This window comes from Neomonachus schauinslandi, chromosome 6 (assembly GCF_002201575.2).
Source record: "Neomonachus schauinslandi chromosome 6, ASM220157v2, whole genome shotgun sequence".
NCBI lineage: Eukaryota > Metazoa > Chordata > Mammalia > Carnivora > Phocidae > Neomonachus > Neomonachus schauinslandi.
Window position 1 is genome coordinate 63,673,764 of NC_058408.1, and position 12,462 is coordinate 63,686,225.

The window sequence follows — 12,462 nt, forward strand, 5'->3', positions numbered from 1 at the left end:
ATATAGTTAGTCTTTAAAGACTAACTTTTTAGGCTGCTAATTCACAAAATAAAAACCCTTGAAACGACAGGAATTCTAAAAACCTAAGGTAGACTTGAAAAAGCCACCATTAAGACTAAAACTGGGGAATACTTTATATACAATTGAATTCCCCAAAGAAAACAATTACAAGCTGGATAACAACAACAAAAAGCCTATTTAAAGGCACGGGAGAGTGGCCAGAAGTAGGCAGTGGCAGAGGGGAGTCAAGGGTTCAGTCCCTGAAAGAAGGATTATATGGATCTGTTCCAGTATGCTGGGCACAGTGGCTATAACTTAAGGAGAGAGACAGTCTTTCTGGTGTGAGGCATTACCTGGTGGAGTTAAGGGCTGTCACTGGAAAGGGAGAAGGAGAATCTTGGAAAGGAGAGAGGCAGCCCTAAAATCTGCAATTTCCCCAAGTCCTTGGCTGATATTTTTGAATTCTGTATACATGGGAGAGCTACAGGAAGTCAGAGGAAAGCAGCATCTAGAAGCTGGAAGAATTGATTTCAGCTGCTATCACTGAGGGGAGCAGAGCGTGGACTGTAGGTCCCAAGTGAGAGGGTCTGGCAAACACTTTGGGCTTTTTACTGAAATCCCAGAAGTGCCCCACTTTAGGGGTAAAGAACAAGTCTCAGAACCAAGTAATTTTTCTTAAATAAGCCACAGCTGACATAGATCTGGTTTAACAAAGAATAAAGCCAAGTTGCTAACAAGTTTAAAGTGATCCATAACTAGCTTAACTGCCTATTGTAGAACAAAATCAATACTCTTTATTTTTTTTATTTTTTATTTTTTTTAAAGATTTTATTTATTTATTTGAGAGAGAGAGAATGAGAGAGAGCAAGCACATGAGAGGGGGGAGTGGGAGAGGGAGAAGCAGACTCCCTGCTGAGCAGGGAGCCTGATGCGGGACTCGATCCAGGGACTCCAGGATCACGACCTGAGCCGAAGGCAGTCGCTTAACCAACTGAGCCACCCAGGCGCCCAAAATCAATACTCTTTAAAGGAAGATAATAGAATCTGGCATCTCTATGATGTAATGTCCACCATATTCAACATGCAGTTAAATTTTATTGGATATCGGATATGAAAAGAAACAGGAAGATGGGATTCAGAGTCAAGAGAAAAATCAGTTCATAGAAAGTGACCCCCAAATGAGCCAGATGTTGGAATTAGCAGACAAGAAATTTAAAGCTGCTCTCATGACTGTGTTCAAGGATTTAAAGGAAAAAGAAGCAGATAAATGGAAACTATGTATGTATGTAGGCATGTATTAAAAATTATAATATCTAAAATAAAGAATTTACTGGATATTCTTAACAGAGAGTGGAGATAGCAGAAGCAATGCTTGGTGAACTTAATAAAGGATTGACAGAAATTATCCAGATTGAAGAACTGAGGGGTAAGGATAATGTTAATAAATAGAACCACCTCAGTAACTTATGAGACAATTCAAATAGTATAATAATATGCATGTAATTGGACTCCCAGAAGGGGAGGAAAGAGAGAATGGGGCAGAAAGTAATTTGAATAAAAAATGGCTGAAATGACCCCAAATTTGGTGAAAAACTTCTAGATTAACTTATACGTCCTAGAAATTCAGCAAACCTTAAGCAGGATAAGTACAAAGAGAACCACATCTAGGAGCATCAGAGTCAAAGTGTTGAGAATTAATGGTAAAGGGAAAATCTTCAGAGCATCCAGAGAAAAAGGACATATTACACACAGGAGGAATTCCTATAGAATTACTGTTGATCTCCAATCAGAGGCGAAAAAGGCTGGGGGGCCTGGGTGGCTCAGTCAGTTAAGTGTCCATATCTTGATTTTGGCTCAGGTCATGGTCTCAGGGTCCTGAGATCGAGCTGGGCTCCACACTCAGTGAGAGTCTGCTTGAGAGTCTCTCTCTCCTGCTCTCTCTGCCTTTCCTGCCCTTGTTCCTTCTCTCTTAAAAAAAAAAAAAAAGAAAAGAAAATTCAAAAGAAAAAAAAAAAAAGCAAAAAAGGCCAGGAGGCAATGATTGACATCTTTAAAAAGCTGGAAGAAAAATAACTGTCAACCAAGAATTCTACATCCAGTTAAACTATTCTTCAAACACAGAATATGAAAAAAAAACCACAAACATTTTCAGACAAGCAGAAGCTGAGAGAATTTGTTGCCAGGAGACCCTCAGTACAAGACATGCTAAAGGGCATCCTACAGTCTGAAGGGAAATGACCCAGTTGGAAAGTTGGCTCAATAGGGAAAAAAATGAAGAGTCCCAGAAATGACAAAACTGGGTACATAGAAAAAACTATATTTAAAACTTTCTAGTTTCACTAAAAGACAACAGGTTGTTTAAAATAAAATTGATAAGATTGTATTGTGGGTTTTCTAATGTAGGTAGATATAAAATTTATCCAAGTAGCACAAAGAGGGAGGTATAATGGCATTTACTCTTGCAAGTTTCTTACATTTTAGGTGAAATGGCAGTGTTAACTCTAAGTGGCCCATGATAAATTAAAGATGCACATTATAATCATTAGAGCTCAGAGGCCAGTAGAGAGATGAAAGCGGAATCCCCCCAAATATTCAGTTAACAAAGAGAAAAAGGCAGGAGAGACAGGAATGAAAAACAGAGTACAGGCTGAATACAGACCCATACCCAACAACATGAAGCTCAGAAACTTTATATTAAGCGACAGAAGCCAAACACAAAAGAATGCATACCACCTGGAGTCAACGAATAAAAAGTTCAAGATCAGACAAAACTAATCGATGGTGATGGAAATTAGAGCAGGGGCTGTGTGCGAGGGGTGGGGACGGCCTAGGAAGAGGCAGGGGAGAACTCTGTGCAGGAATGGACATTTATACCTTGACTGAGGTGGTGGCTTATCCGGGAGCCTAGATTTACCAAAATTCACAGATCTGTACCCTTAAGATCTGTGCATTTCACTGTGTGTAAATGTTACGTCCAATTCTTTTTTTTTTTTTTTAGATTTTATTTGACAGAGAGAGACACAGCGAGAGAGGGAACATAAGCAGGGGGAGTGGGAGAGGGAGAAACAGGCTTCCCGCAGAGCAGGGAGCCCGACGCGGGGCTCGATCCCAGGGCTCTGGGATCATGACCTGAGCCGAAGGCAGACGCTTAACGACTCTGCCACCCCGGCGCCCCACGTCCACTTTTTAAAAGCCTCGAACCGAACTCTCTGGCGGGGCCTCCGGGTGTAGACTGTGATCAACAGAGGGCGCTCCGAGCCCACCAAACACGCTTTGGGGACCCAGCTACTTGGGGATGCAAAGCAGACCAGCTCTGGTCTCCTCCGTCTTCAAGGTGGATCTCGCAGCTCCGCAACAGTTCACCTTGGACACCCCACCTCCCCACCACCCCCACCCGCCGCGGCTTCACCCGCTGGTGCATTTCAGGAGGCCGCACGCTGCTGTTGCGCAGCGCGGAGCTAATGGCGAGGCCGTCTCCCGCCGCACCCCCACGGAATACAGATGTGGCTGGGAGCTGCGGTGGGCCGCCTGGAGGCGTACCTGTCCCCCTCAGGTCCTCTCTCGATGTGATCGCTTTTAAATTGGAAGCTGGAACGTAATGGAAACTTCCACACTGCTGTCAACATCTTCATTTTTACCTTCTTACCTCGCTTTGGTGCCTGTGAAATCTTCCCACGCGGGGCTGCGGCGAGGGGGTGGGGTGGGGTGGGTAGATGGCAGTGGGAGGGAGGCACAGAAGGAATTTTCCCCGAGCAAAGCGGGAGGGGCGTTGCCCCAGGGTTTCAGCACCCTCAGAAGGCTGTCTTCCTGCCCCCTCCCTATCTCAGAAGGAAGCCAGCGACTGGAAAGCCCCAAACGTCTTTTGCGCCCTCGCCCACCCCCAGGCGGGTGCCTCCGGGCGCGCAGATGCCATTACACCTCACGTGATTCCCGCACTGGGCCGGTCCTTCTCCAGGCGTCTGGCGGGGTGTTAATTAAAGGTCACAACAAAACAGACCTGCAGGCTCACCAGAGGAAATGTCCTCCCGGGAGATGAAAAATGACACCCCGGAGCAGCCACGTGTGGAGCCTGGCATATGCCGGTTTCCTGCACTCCCCGGCGCTGCGCCGGGGGTGGCGGGGGATCGGGCAGGGGGTGGTGGCCGGGTGCTCCCGGGGCTCCGCGGGCCCCAGATGCGGGAAGAAAGGGAAGGAGGGGTGCCGAGGGGACCGATCCCGGAGGGGCGAGGCGAGGTCAGCCCGCACACACCCCCTTTCCAGGCCCGCGCGGCGCTTCTGCACCGCGGCGAATCCCTCAGTTTCCCCTGCCCGGTGGCGGCCAGCCTGATTCCGGGCTCACCTGGGCCAGCCCTGGGCGGCTCGGCACGTCTTAGCTTGGGGCTCGCGGGGAGGGGGTCGAAGGCCCCCAGGTCCTCTGGCTGTGGCTGGGTGGGTGTCCGCCCCCCCCCCGCCCCCCCCCGTCCCTCCCGTTCCCACCGTCCCCGGCCGGCCGGGGATTGGTAGGGCAATTCCAGAAAAGGTTTGCAGGGCAGGTCTAGGAGAACAAAGGGCGGGGGGAGGACCCGGCATGTTTGTGGACTTGTTTGTGACTCAGTCCCTTTTACACGGCGTTTCAAAGGCAGAACTGCAAGCCTTGCCAGGAAGAGAAAGAACTTGGGGGCGGGGAGGCTTGGGCGCATTTCTGTCCAGCCCTTTCGCTCGGCGCTGCCCCTCCGCGTCAGGCTCGCACAGTGGCGTTTCATTAGGGCCCTGGCCACGGGCCACTCTCCAGGAACTTCCCCGCAACGGACGAGATTTACGACCCCCGCCCCCCAGCGCTCGCCTCGCAGTGTCAGGCGGGCGCGCCGCAACATAAAATGGATCCCGGCCGGCGCGGCGGCGGCAGCCAGGCGGCGGGCTCCCGAGCGGCGGGGCGGCTGTTCTCGAGGCTCCGCGCTGCGCCCGGGCGCACACGCGCGCGCTGACCGCGGCGGCGCCTGGGCCACGCCGAGCCGCCTCTCCTTGCCCTCGCGCGACTGTCAGGCCGAGCGGGCCGGCGGATATTGGCTCCGCGACGCGCCGAGGCTCCTCCCCGAGTCTGGATCTTTATATTTTGGGAGAATTTCTTTGAACTCAGTTACCGAGCTCCGTGAAGGAGGCAAGTTCCCACCGCCGGCTCGCGGGCGGGAGGCGAGGCGCGGCGAGGTCTCGCCCACCTTCCCCTGCAGCTGCGTGTGCCCGGCTGCCCTCCTCGCTTCCCTCGTGGAGGAAAACGGACCCACTTGGCTGAGGAAAATGCCAATTATCTGGATGTGACCGTGAAAAGAGAACGTGTGACTGGAGGAGGCAGAAGAGGATGAGAAAAGCATTATTTGAAGAGAAGAATAAACCAGCCACTCCAACCCGTTCTGCAAATTAGTGCTATTACTTCTGGGCTCCATTTGCTTTGATTCTTCATTCTCCTCCCCCCCCCCAATTAAGAAACCTTGACTTGAGGGCCAAGAGGCAGCCCCCGACAACGGGGGGACCCTTCAGGGTTGGAAGACCTTTTGGATGTAGCGTTGCTGGAACATTTAGACACTCTCCTCTGGAAAAGCCACCATGAATTCGGTAGCCGGGAATAAAGAGAGGCTGGCGGTTTCCAGCAGGGGCAAGAAATATGGGGTAAGTTGTGACGGGTACAATGCGGAGGCGCTTGACCAGAGCCCCCTCGGTCGGGGTCCCCCTTTCCGGGCGCCGTGCGGCCCGGCAGGGCGGCCGCGAGCTCTCCTGCCGCTGCAGAGGCGCCCCGGCCGGGCGAGCTGGGCGTGCGCGCACCGAGGCGGGTCCGCGGGCGAGGACGCCGGCACACTCGCCTGGCCCTCGGAATTTTCCCAGTCCTCGCGTTCCTGGCGGTCCCCGCACCCCTAACTTTTGCAGCATTCGTGCACTTCCAGGCAGAGTTAAGCCGAATGCGGGGGGAGTGTACATGAATTCTCTGCCGTTCCTCGGGATCATTGCCCGGGAGCACGGGGAGCCTTCCATTTACCTTCAGGATCCGGAGGGCCGTACCCCGAATGAATGAAAACCCAGATGCCCCCCACCCCGCCCCCCGCCAGAGCGTCTTCCAGGATCTTGAACCTGGGCTTTTTCTGGGATGGGTGTCGGATTCAAAAGCGCGGGGCGCTGACTGTATGGGTTCCCCCTGCAGAAACCATGGGAAGCCCCTGGGCGAGCCCTCTCCTCCCGACCCGAGGAGGAATCCGCCGGCGCCCGGGAGGCCGGGACCCACTTAAGGACGATTAACGGGTCAGATGGAAGCAGATTCGGCCGCAGGGCTCGGGGAGGTCCCGAACGCGCGCCCCTTGGTGCTCGGCCCGGCCCTCGGGGGCGCGCAGATCCCGGGCCGACGGGAGGGCGCCCCCAGCCCGGCCCGGCCCCGGGGCGCGGGACCCCGCCGCCCTGCTGCCCCTGACTCTGCACGTCTCCCCCGCAGGTGAATGAAGTCTGCTCGCCCACCAAGCCCGCGGCGTCCTTCTCCCCCGAGAGCTGGTACCGGAAAGCGTACGAGGAGTCGCGCGCCGGCAGCCGGCCCACCCCCGAGGGCGCGGGTTCGGCGCTCGGCTCGTCGGGGACCCCGTCCCCCGGCTCGGGCACCTCGTCCCCGAGCTCCTTTACGGGCTCCCCGGGCCCCACCTCCCCGGGCATCGGTACCAGCTCGCCGGGCTCCCTGGGCGGCTCGCCGGGCTTCGGCACCGGCTCCCCGGGCTCGGGAAGCGGCGGCGGCTCCTCCCCCGGCTCAGACCGCGGCGTCTGGTGCGAGAACTGCAACGCCCGCCTGGTGGAGCTGAAGAGGCAGGCGCTGAAGCTGCTGCTCCCGGGGCCCTTCCCCGGCAAGGTGAGCTCGAGCGGGGGCAGGCGGGAGGGCGGCCTCGGAGCGTGGGGGTGCGGCGGGGGGGAGGCCGGGGCGGGCGGCCGGAGGGGCCCCGGGGGGCGAGCCCGCACCTCTCGCTCGCCAGGCCTCCCCGGGGCACAGAGCCGGGAGGTGCGCCCAGGCCTCTCCGCTCACTGGGTACGCCCCAGTTCATCGGTCCCGCTGCCCTCCACTCCTAACAGCTCGCTGTGCTCCCCGCACCCTCCGGGACCTGCTGTTGGACCTGCGCAGGGCGCCCTCCCCGGAGAGCCTCTGCCCGCGCGCCGCCAACCTTTGCGGTGCGGCAGGAGGGGGGACAGCCGGCGCCTGCTCGTGGGGGCTTCCTTTCTGCCTCGCACGGGCACTGCCGGCCGGCGCCTTAGGGTCTCCTCCCTACCGCCAACCGTGATCCTTCCGAACAGGCCCGTGGGAGTGGTGAAAGCAAGCCGATACTTTGGGCTTGGCGTTTCCCATGGCCTGTTCGTGGGCCTTCGTTCCCAGGATGACAAAAACAGAAACTCATTCTCGAATGCCGGCATGTCCCCCCTAACATTCCGCGTGTCTGCCCGCGGAAGATTAGGGGTGGGAGCGCCTGGGAGCGGGGCTGCCTCGCGGCCGGCTCAGCTCCGAGCACATTCGCTCCTCCATGGCAACGCTGCGGCGTGGTGTGTGCGGGACCCCAGAGTGTAACACAATGCAATTGTATTTGCACTGTTGGGTCCAAGTACTATCAAATGATAATATTTACTCTTCCACTTCAGAGAGTTTTTATCAGTGGTTAGAGAGAAATATCGAGAAAACAGTGCATAGCTGTGGGGGTTTCTGACACTGTTCAGTGACATTTTCTGATTTATATTTCTGTGACTTTTGAAACGAAATACTGTGATTTTGAGTCGTGAAATTTAACGGTAACTGCGTCTGCTTGCCTCATCTGCTTATCCAAATTAACGCACATCAGTGTTTTCGTATGAAAGGGTTAAATTAAACAAATACCCACAGAAGTTGTAAAAATTTTACATGTGGAAAATTACCACCCAGAGAATTGGTTTTATGAATCCCGAATTTATCTCAAGAATAATTAACTTGTGGATTGTTGTCAGTATGCCATTTTTGTAGTTTGATAATAAATCTGTCCAGACTCCCCCAAGAACAATCTCAGGAAGTCTGAAATCTTATACTTGCATTCTATATTCTCCAATTTAACACTGCTTCACTCACACATTTATTTGTGTGAGTCATTTCTTTTGATCATTTATTAATAGTCTCTGATTTCCTGCTGCATTCAGGGCACTGTGTTAGGCACAGCAACGAAATAACAGGTATCTACAGTCCTTGTCCCTGTGGAGCTTATATTCAAATGGGGGATACAAACGACCACAAAATGTACAATTCATAATTTGTTCCCATTTGCCGTAAGTGCTTGAGAGGAAGAGTGTGGGGCACTGTGAGATGGTACAACCAGACTAGACCCTCTGATAAATTTTGAAAAACCTCGGTTCTTAAAGATATTATCTGATAGGTGGCAATCCTAGTAAGTTGCAGTCTAACAAAGCATTCTAGAACATTCTCAAGGACCTGTTCTTAAATAGCTTGGTGGTGGTAGTGTTTGCTCCTGTGTGCAAAACTAAATCAAAATCTACTCTCTTCATACAAACGGAGGAAGAAGGGAAGGAAACCTATAGGAAGAAGAAACAAATGTTTGAAATTCAAATGCATCCATCCTGTGTTGTGGACTCATGTGACAAAGTCGATTTGGGGTTTTGTTGGAAGCACCTGGAAAATCCATTCCCGGTGTTACAGTTCAATATATTTGCCAATTGTATTTACATGATGAAATTAAAGTGACCTGGGGAAGCGGTCAGGAGTCTCTGAACCTCAGTGCTCTGCACCCAGACATGTCTGAGGGAGACCTGTCAGCCACCGGGAGGGCCGCGCGGGGTCACTTGCCGGCACACATCAGTATCACCCAGGACCACAGTTGCCTGGTTGCGCAAGACTTAACCAGAAACAACAGTGACCTGGATCGCCTCCTTGTTAGTCATGAGGTATGGGGCCTCAGTGTTAACTACAAATCTTCTGCACGTTTCTCAGGATAATAATAATAAAATTTCAGCTTTGTTTTCCCTTTTTTAAGCATCGGTACCCTCAGATGAGGTAGAATTTCCATTCCCCTTTTAAAGCCTGTGATATTTTAAGGAAACACATGCTGTGTTCTCTTGAGCAGGATGGATGGAGGCCCACAGAATTCAGACATAAGGCCTCCCTTCTTCCCAGGGCTGGATTTATGAGCAAGCTATGGACCTCTGTAGCCCTCAGGCACCAAAAGAGTTAAGTTTCATTAGACTAAGAGATGCCACTGTGACTCCAACATGCAGTTTGCCCAGGAGAGTAAGAGTCTAGAAGAAAAAGGCATGTTCTTGAGGGGTAATTAGCAAAAACCATCATTGTAATTCACCTAAGATGCTTAACGGTATTTAGGAAATATTTTCTTAAACGGAGTACTAAACTCTTCTAGGTGGTATTAAAAATCTCCTAGGTGGACATTTAGAAGTCAGAGGCAGAATGGCACATCCAGGAATCTTTTATTATTTTAGGATGGATTTGGTTTTAGTTCTTTCTCCACCGCTGATATATTTTGTGGCCTTGAGTAAATCTGTTTTTGTCCATATTTATAACTTTCTTTGGAGAAAGATGTGGGGTCGTTGATGATTATTAATGAGCCAAGATACTGTTAGATTTATGTTTTATTGAGTTAGGGTTTTTTTTAATCAAACATTATCCACTTTCAGTTTCTAATTTCATCAGTACATTTTCCAAATATCCCTACAGCCATTGGAGTCCTCACCCTGCACTCATTTGTAGGTAGCAAGCCCTGTTGAATCCCCCCAGTTTTGTCTCGGGGACAGTTGGTTAAGGAGGGGAGGTGAAGTGCTGGTGAGCCCATCGGGGGTGTCTGGCCGGTCACCCCCGGTGGCCTGAGGAGTGACCGCCCTATTTTGAGCACTCTTGGGGGTCACGTGACCACAGGAGACCAAGGCTTCAGGGCAGAAGGCAGCAGGACTCAGAGGTTTCTAGGTCAGGTAACTGCGCCTAAGTGCGCCTGGCGGGGTTGGTGTTAACTGAGGCAGGAAACAGGAGGAGATACATATTTGGGAGTGGCTCAGGGAGAGGGGTGATAATGGGTTTGGTTTTCCATGCATAGAGTGTGAGGTTTCTGGAAGGAGGCAGGGAGTGGAGGCAGATTGAGGAATAAAACAGACTCTGGAGTAGAGAAACGGCAACTATGATCCTCGTGCACCTGTTGATGATGCTCTGGGTTTGTCCCTTCAAATAACAACTTACCTGGGTGAGTAAAGATCTGTGCATGGTGGCAGATTGTAAAACATTTGGATTGACTTTTATTGCTTCTGTCAGTAAAAAAAGTACTCACTGGGTTTATATCATGTCTTTCTAGAGCTGGTAAGTAGAAGGGGTCAGATAAAAGAATGCTGATTTGTAACGTGTTGGGGTTTGCGGTAAACACAGCCCTTTTGCCCATGGTAGCATTCCAACGTGTAAATATAAAACCGTTACAGATCCACTGGCATGAGCATCTTTCCTGTTTTACACACAGTCAAGGCACTGAGCAGAAATAAGGGCCAAGGAACAAATCTCCCATTTTGGGGCTATCCTCAATCATTCAGATAACTGAGACGGAACTTTTGAATCAACAGTGTAAGCCCTAAGAAACATCAGCCCAAAGGAATTCCCTGGAGTAGGCAGAAATGTTTCAGGTTGGCAGAAGGGTCTCGGGCATCTGTTCATTTCCATATCAATACAAGAAAATCTTTTATGTTAAAAGGTTCAGAACTACATTCCTATCTGATTTTTTTCTCAGTCAAGTATTCTGGGTCCATTTATGCCCCAGAAATATCAGGAAGATTAGCCAGCCGTACCGAGAAGGGTGGCCAGGAATCACAGAGATGAAAGAAAGGAATGTGTCAGAGGGGTTTAAAAACACCAAACGTAGACTCTAAATAGCCAGAGCCCAAGTAAGTCTAGACTTGGGGAATATGTGTGTGTGTGTGTGTGTGTGTGTGTATTTCTGTATTTTCCCAGCTCCAAAACGGGTATGAAAAAATAACTCTATGGAAAAGTTCCTCCAAAAGCCATGGTGTGATTCTTTATAGATACAATACATACTGCATTTTAAGTGCTTATTAATTATGAGAGGCGTTTATCTGAAACCTTTTTAAGAACACATGGTAATTTTCAGAACTTGTGATTTAAATCTTTTCCGTTTCAGAAATATTTTCGATAGAAGATCAGCTAATAGATAATATCAGTAATGAGAACATTCCGGAAACATTTTAGGGATTCTAAAAACATTCCCAGTAGAGATACGTGAATGGTAATCTATTCCTTCAGGCTTAGCAAGCTATGGAATAATGGCATTTCATTCCACCAGACTTTTAATTGTGAACCAACATGGTCAGTTTTTATAGTGACTTAATTCACTTTGTAAAAATCCCTGGGCTGTAGTAATGTCTTCCACACACATCGCAGATAGGATTATTGCATTAGAAATGTGATTTTTAAATGGCTGAGGCTAGTAATTTGTCAGCATTTGGAAGGGTTAAGTCAATAAAATTTAGGCAACATGAGTTGCTCTTTGGCATAAATATCACAGATCGTGCCATTCATCAACTAATCCTAATGGTGATGGTAATGATGATGATTATAAATGGCTAGCAGTTATCGGCCTTGGTGTGTGCCGGGCGCTGTACTTGGATGTGCCTCCCCCGTCCCCCATACATCAGATCTCTTACAGCAAAGTGCAGATGAACCTAATTTCTTTCCCCAAGAATTCCAAATGATTGATATGGTTCAGGTCACAAAAAGGAAGCATGAGTAAAGATGCAAGAACAGAGAAATCCAAGGAAGCTTCCCCCCCGCCAAACCCCTTGAGGGTCACTGTTAGGATAACTGCTTGAGTGGGAGGCCACCCCCCCTCCCCCAACCTTGAGAGAGAGAGAGAGGATTATTTTTCCTGGGCTCACAGATGGTAGCATTACTTTTGGGGGGGAATATGTGGGGTTGTCAGGATGGTGAGCTGAGTAATTTTCTTGGCTGGAATGTAATGCAGGGGGAAAGGAACTTCCTCATATTTCTATTCACTCACTTGAGACTCCTCTGTTGCCTGCCCTTTCTGGAAAACCTGTTGAGTGGGGGGGGCCCTGCGCTGACCTCCTAAGGGGAAGAGTTCCTCAGGGGAACGTCTCAGCACCAGGTCCGCAGGGCTGCCAGACTTAGCTCTGTTTCGTCCTGGCAAAGGCTGCAAGTTGGCTGGCATCTGTCGGGGTTCCTGGTCTCTTTTCAGGAATACAAACTGATTTCCTTTTTACTATCTTGGGTCCCAGGCTGACCGTAGCATCTTTTCTTTACCCCCTCTCCCTTTTTTTTAAACCTCCTGCATGGTCTTACTGTGGCAAAGAAGCACGGTTTCAGTGGGTTCCTGCTGATCTTTCATACTTAGGTGCACCAGTCCGAAATCTTGTAGAGTGCATTTGCATAGGCACAGAAGGACAGGGAATAAACCCGTATTCCTGGAT

The 12,462-nt window shown here is 50.6% G+C and overlaps 1 protein-coding gene across 1 annotated transcript in view; it reads left to right on the forward strand.

The window, feature by feature from the left end:
* The first annotated feature begins 5,580 nt into the window (after positions 1 to 5,580).
* The window catches only part of KIF26B (kinesin family member 26B), a 442,436-nt gene continuing 435,554 nt past the window's right edge, over positions 5,581 to 12,462 (forward strand). The window contains exons 1-2 of the mRNA XM_021689868.1: positions 5,581 to 5,643; positions 6,455 to 6,856. Coding sequence (XP_021545543.1) covers positions 5,581 to 5,643; positions 6,455 to 6,856 — 465 coding nt within the window. The remainder of the gene's footprint in view (positions 5,644 to 6,454; positions 6,857 to 12,462) is intronic.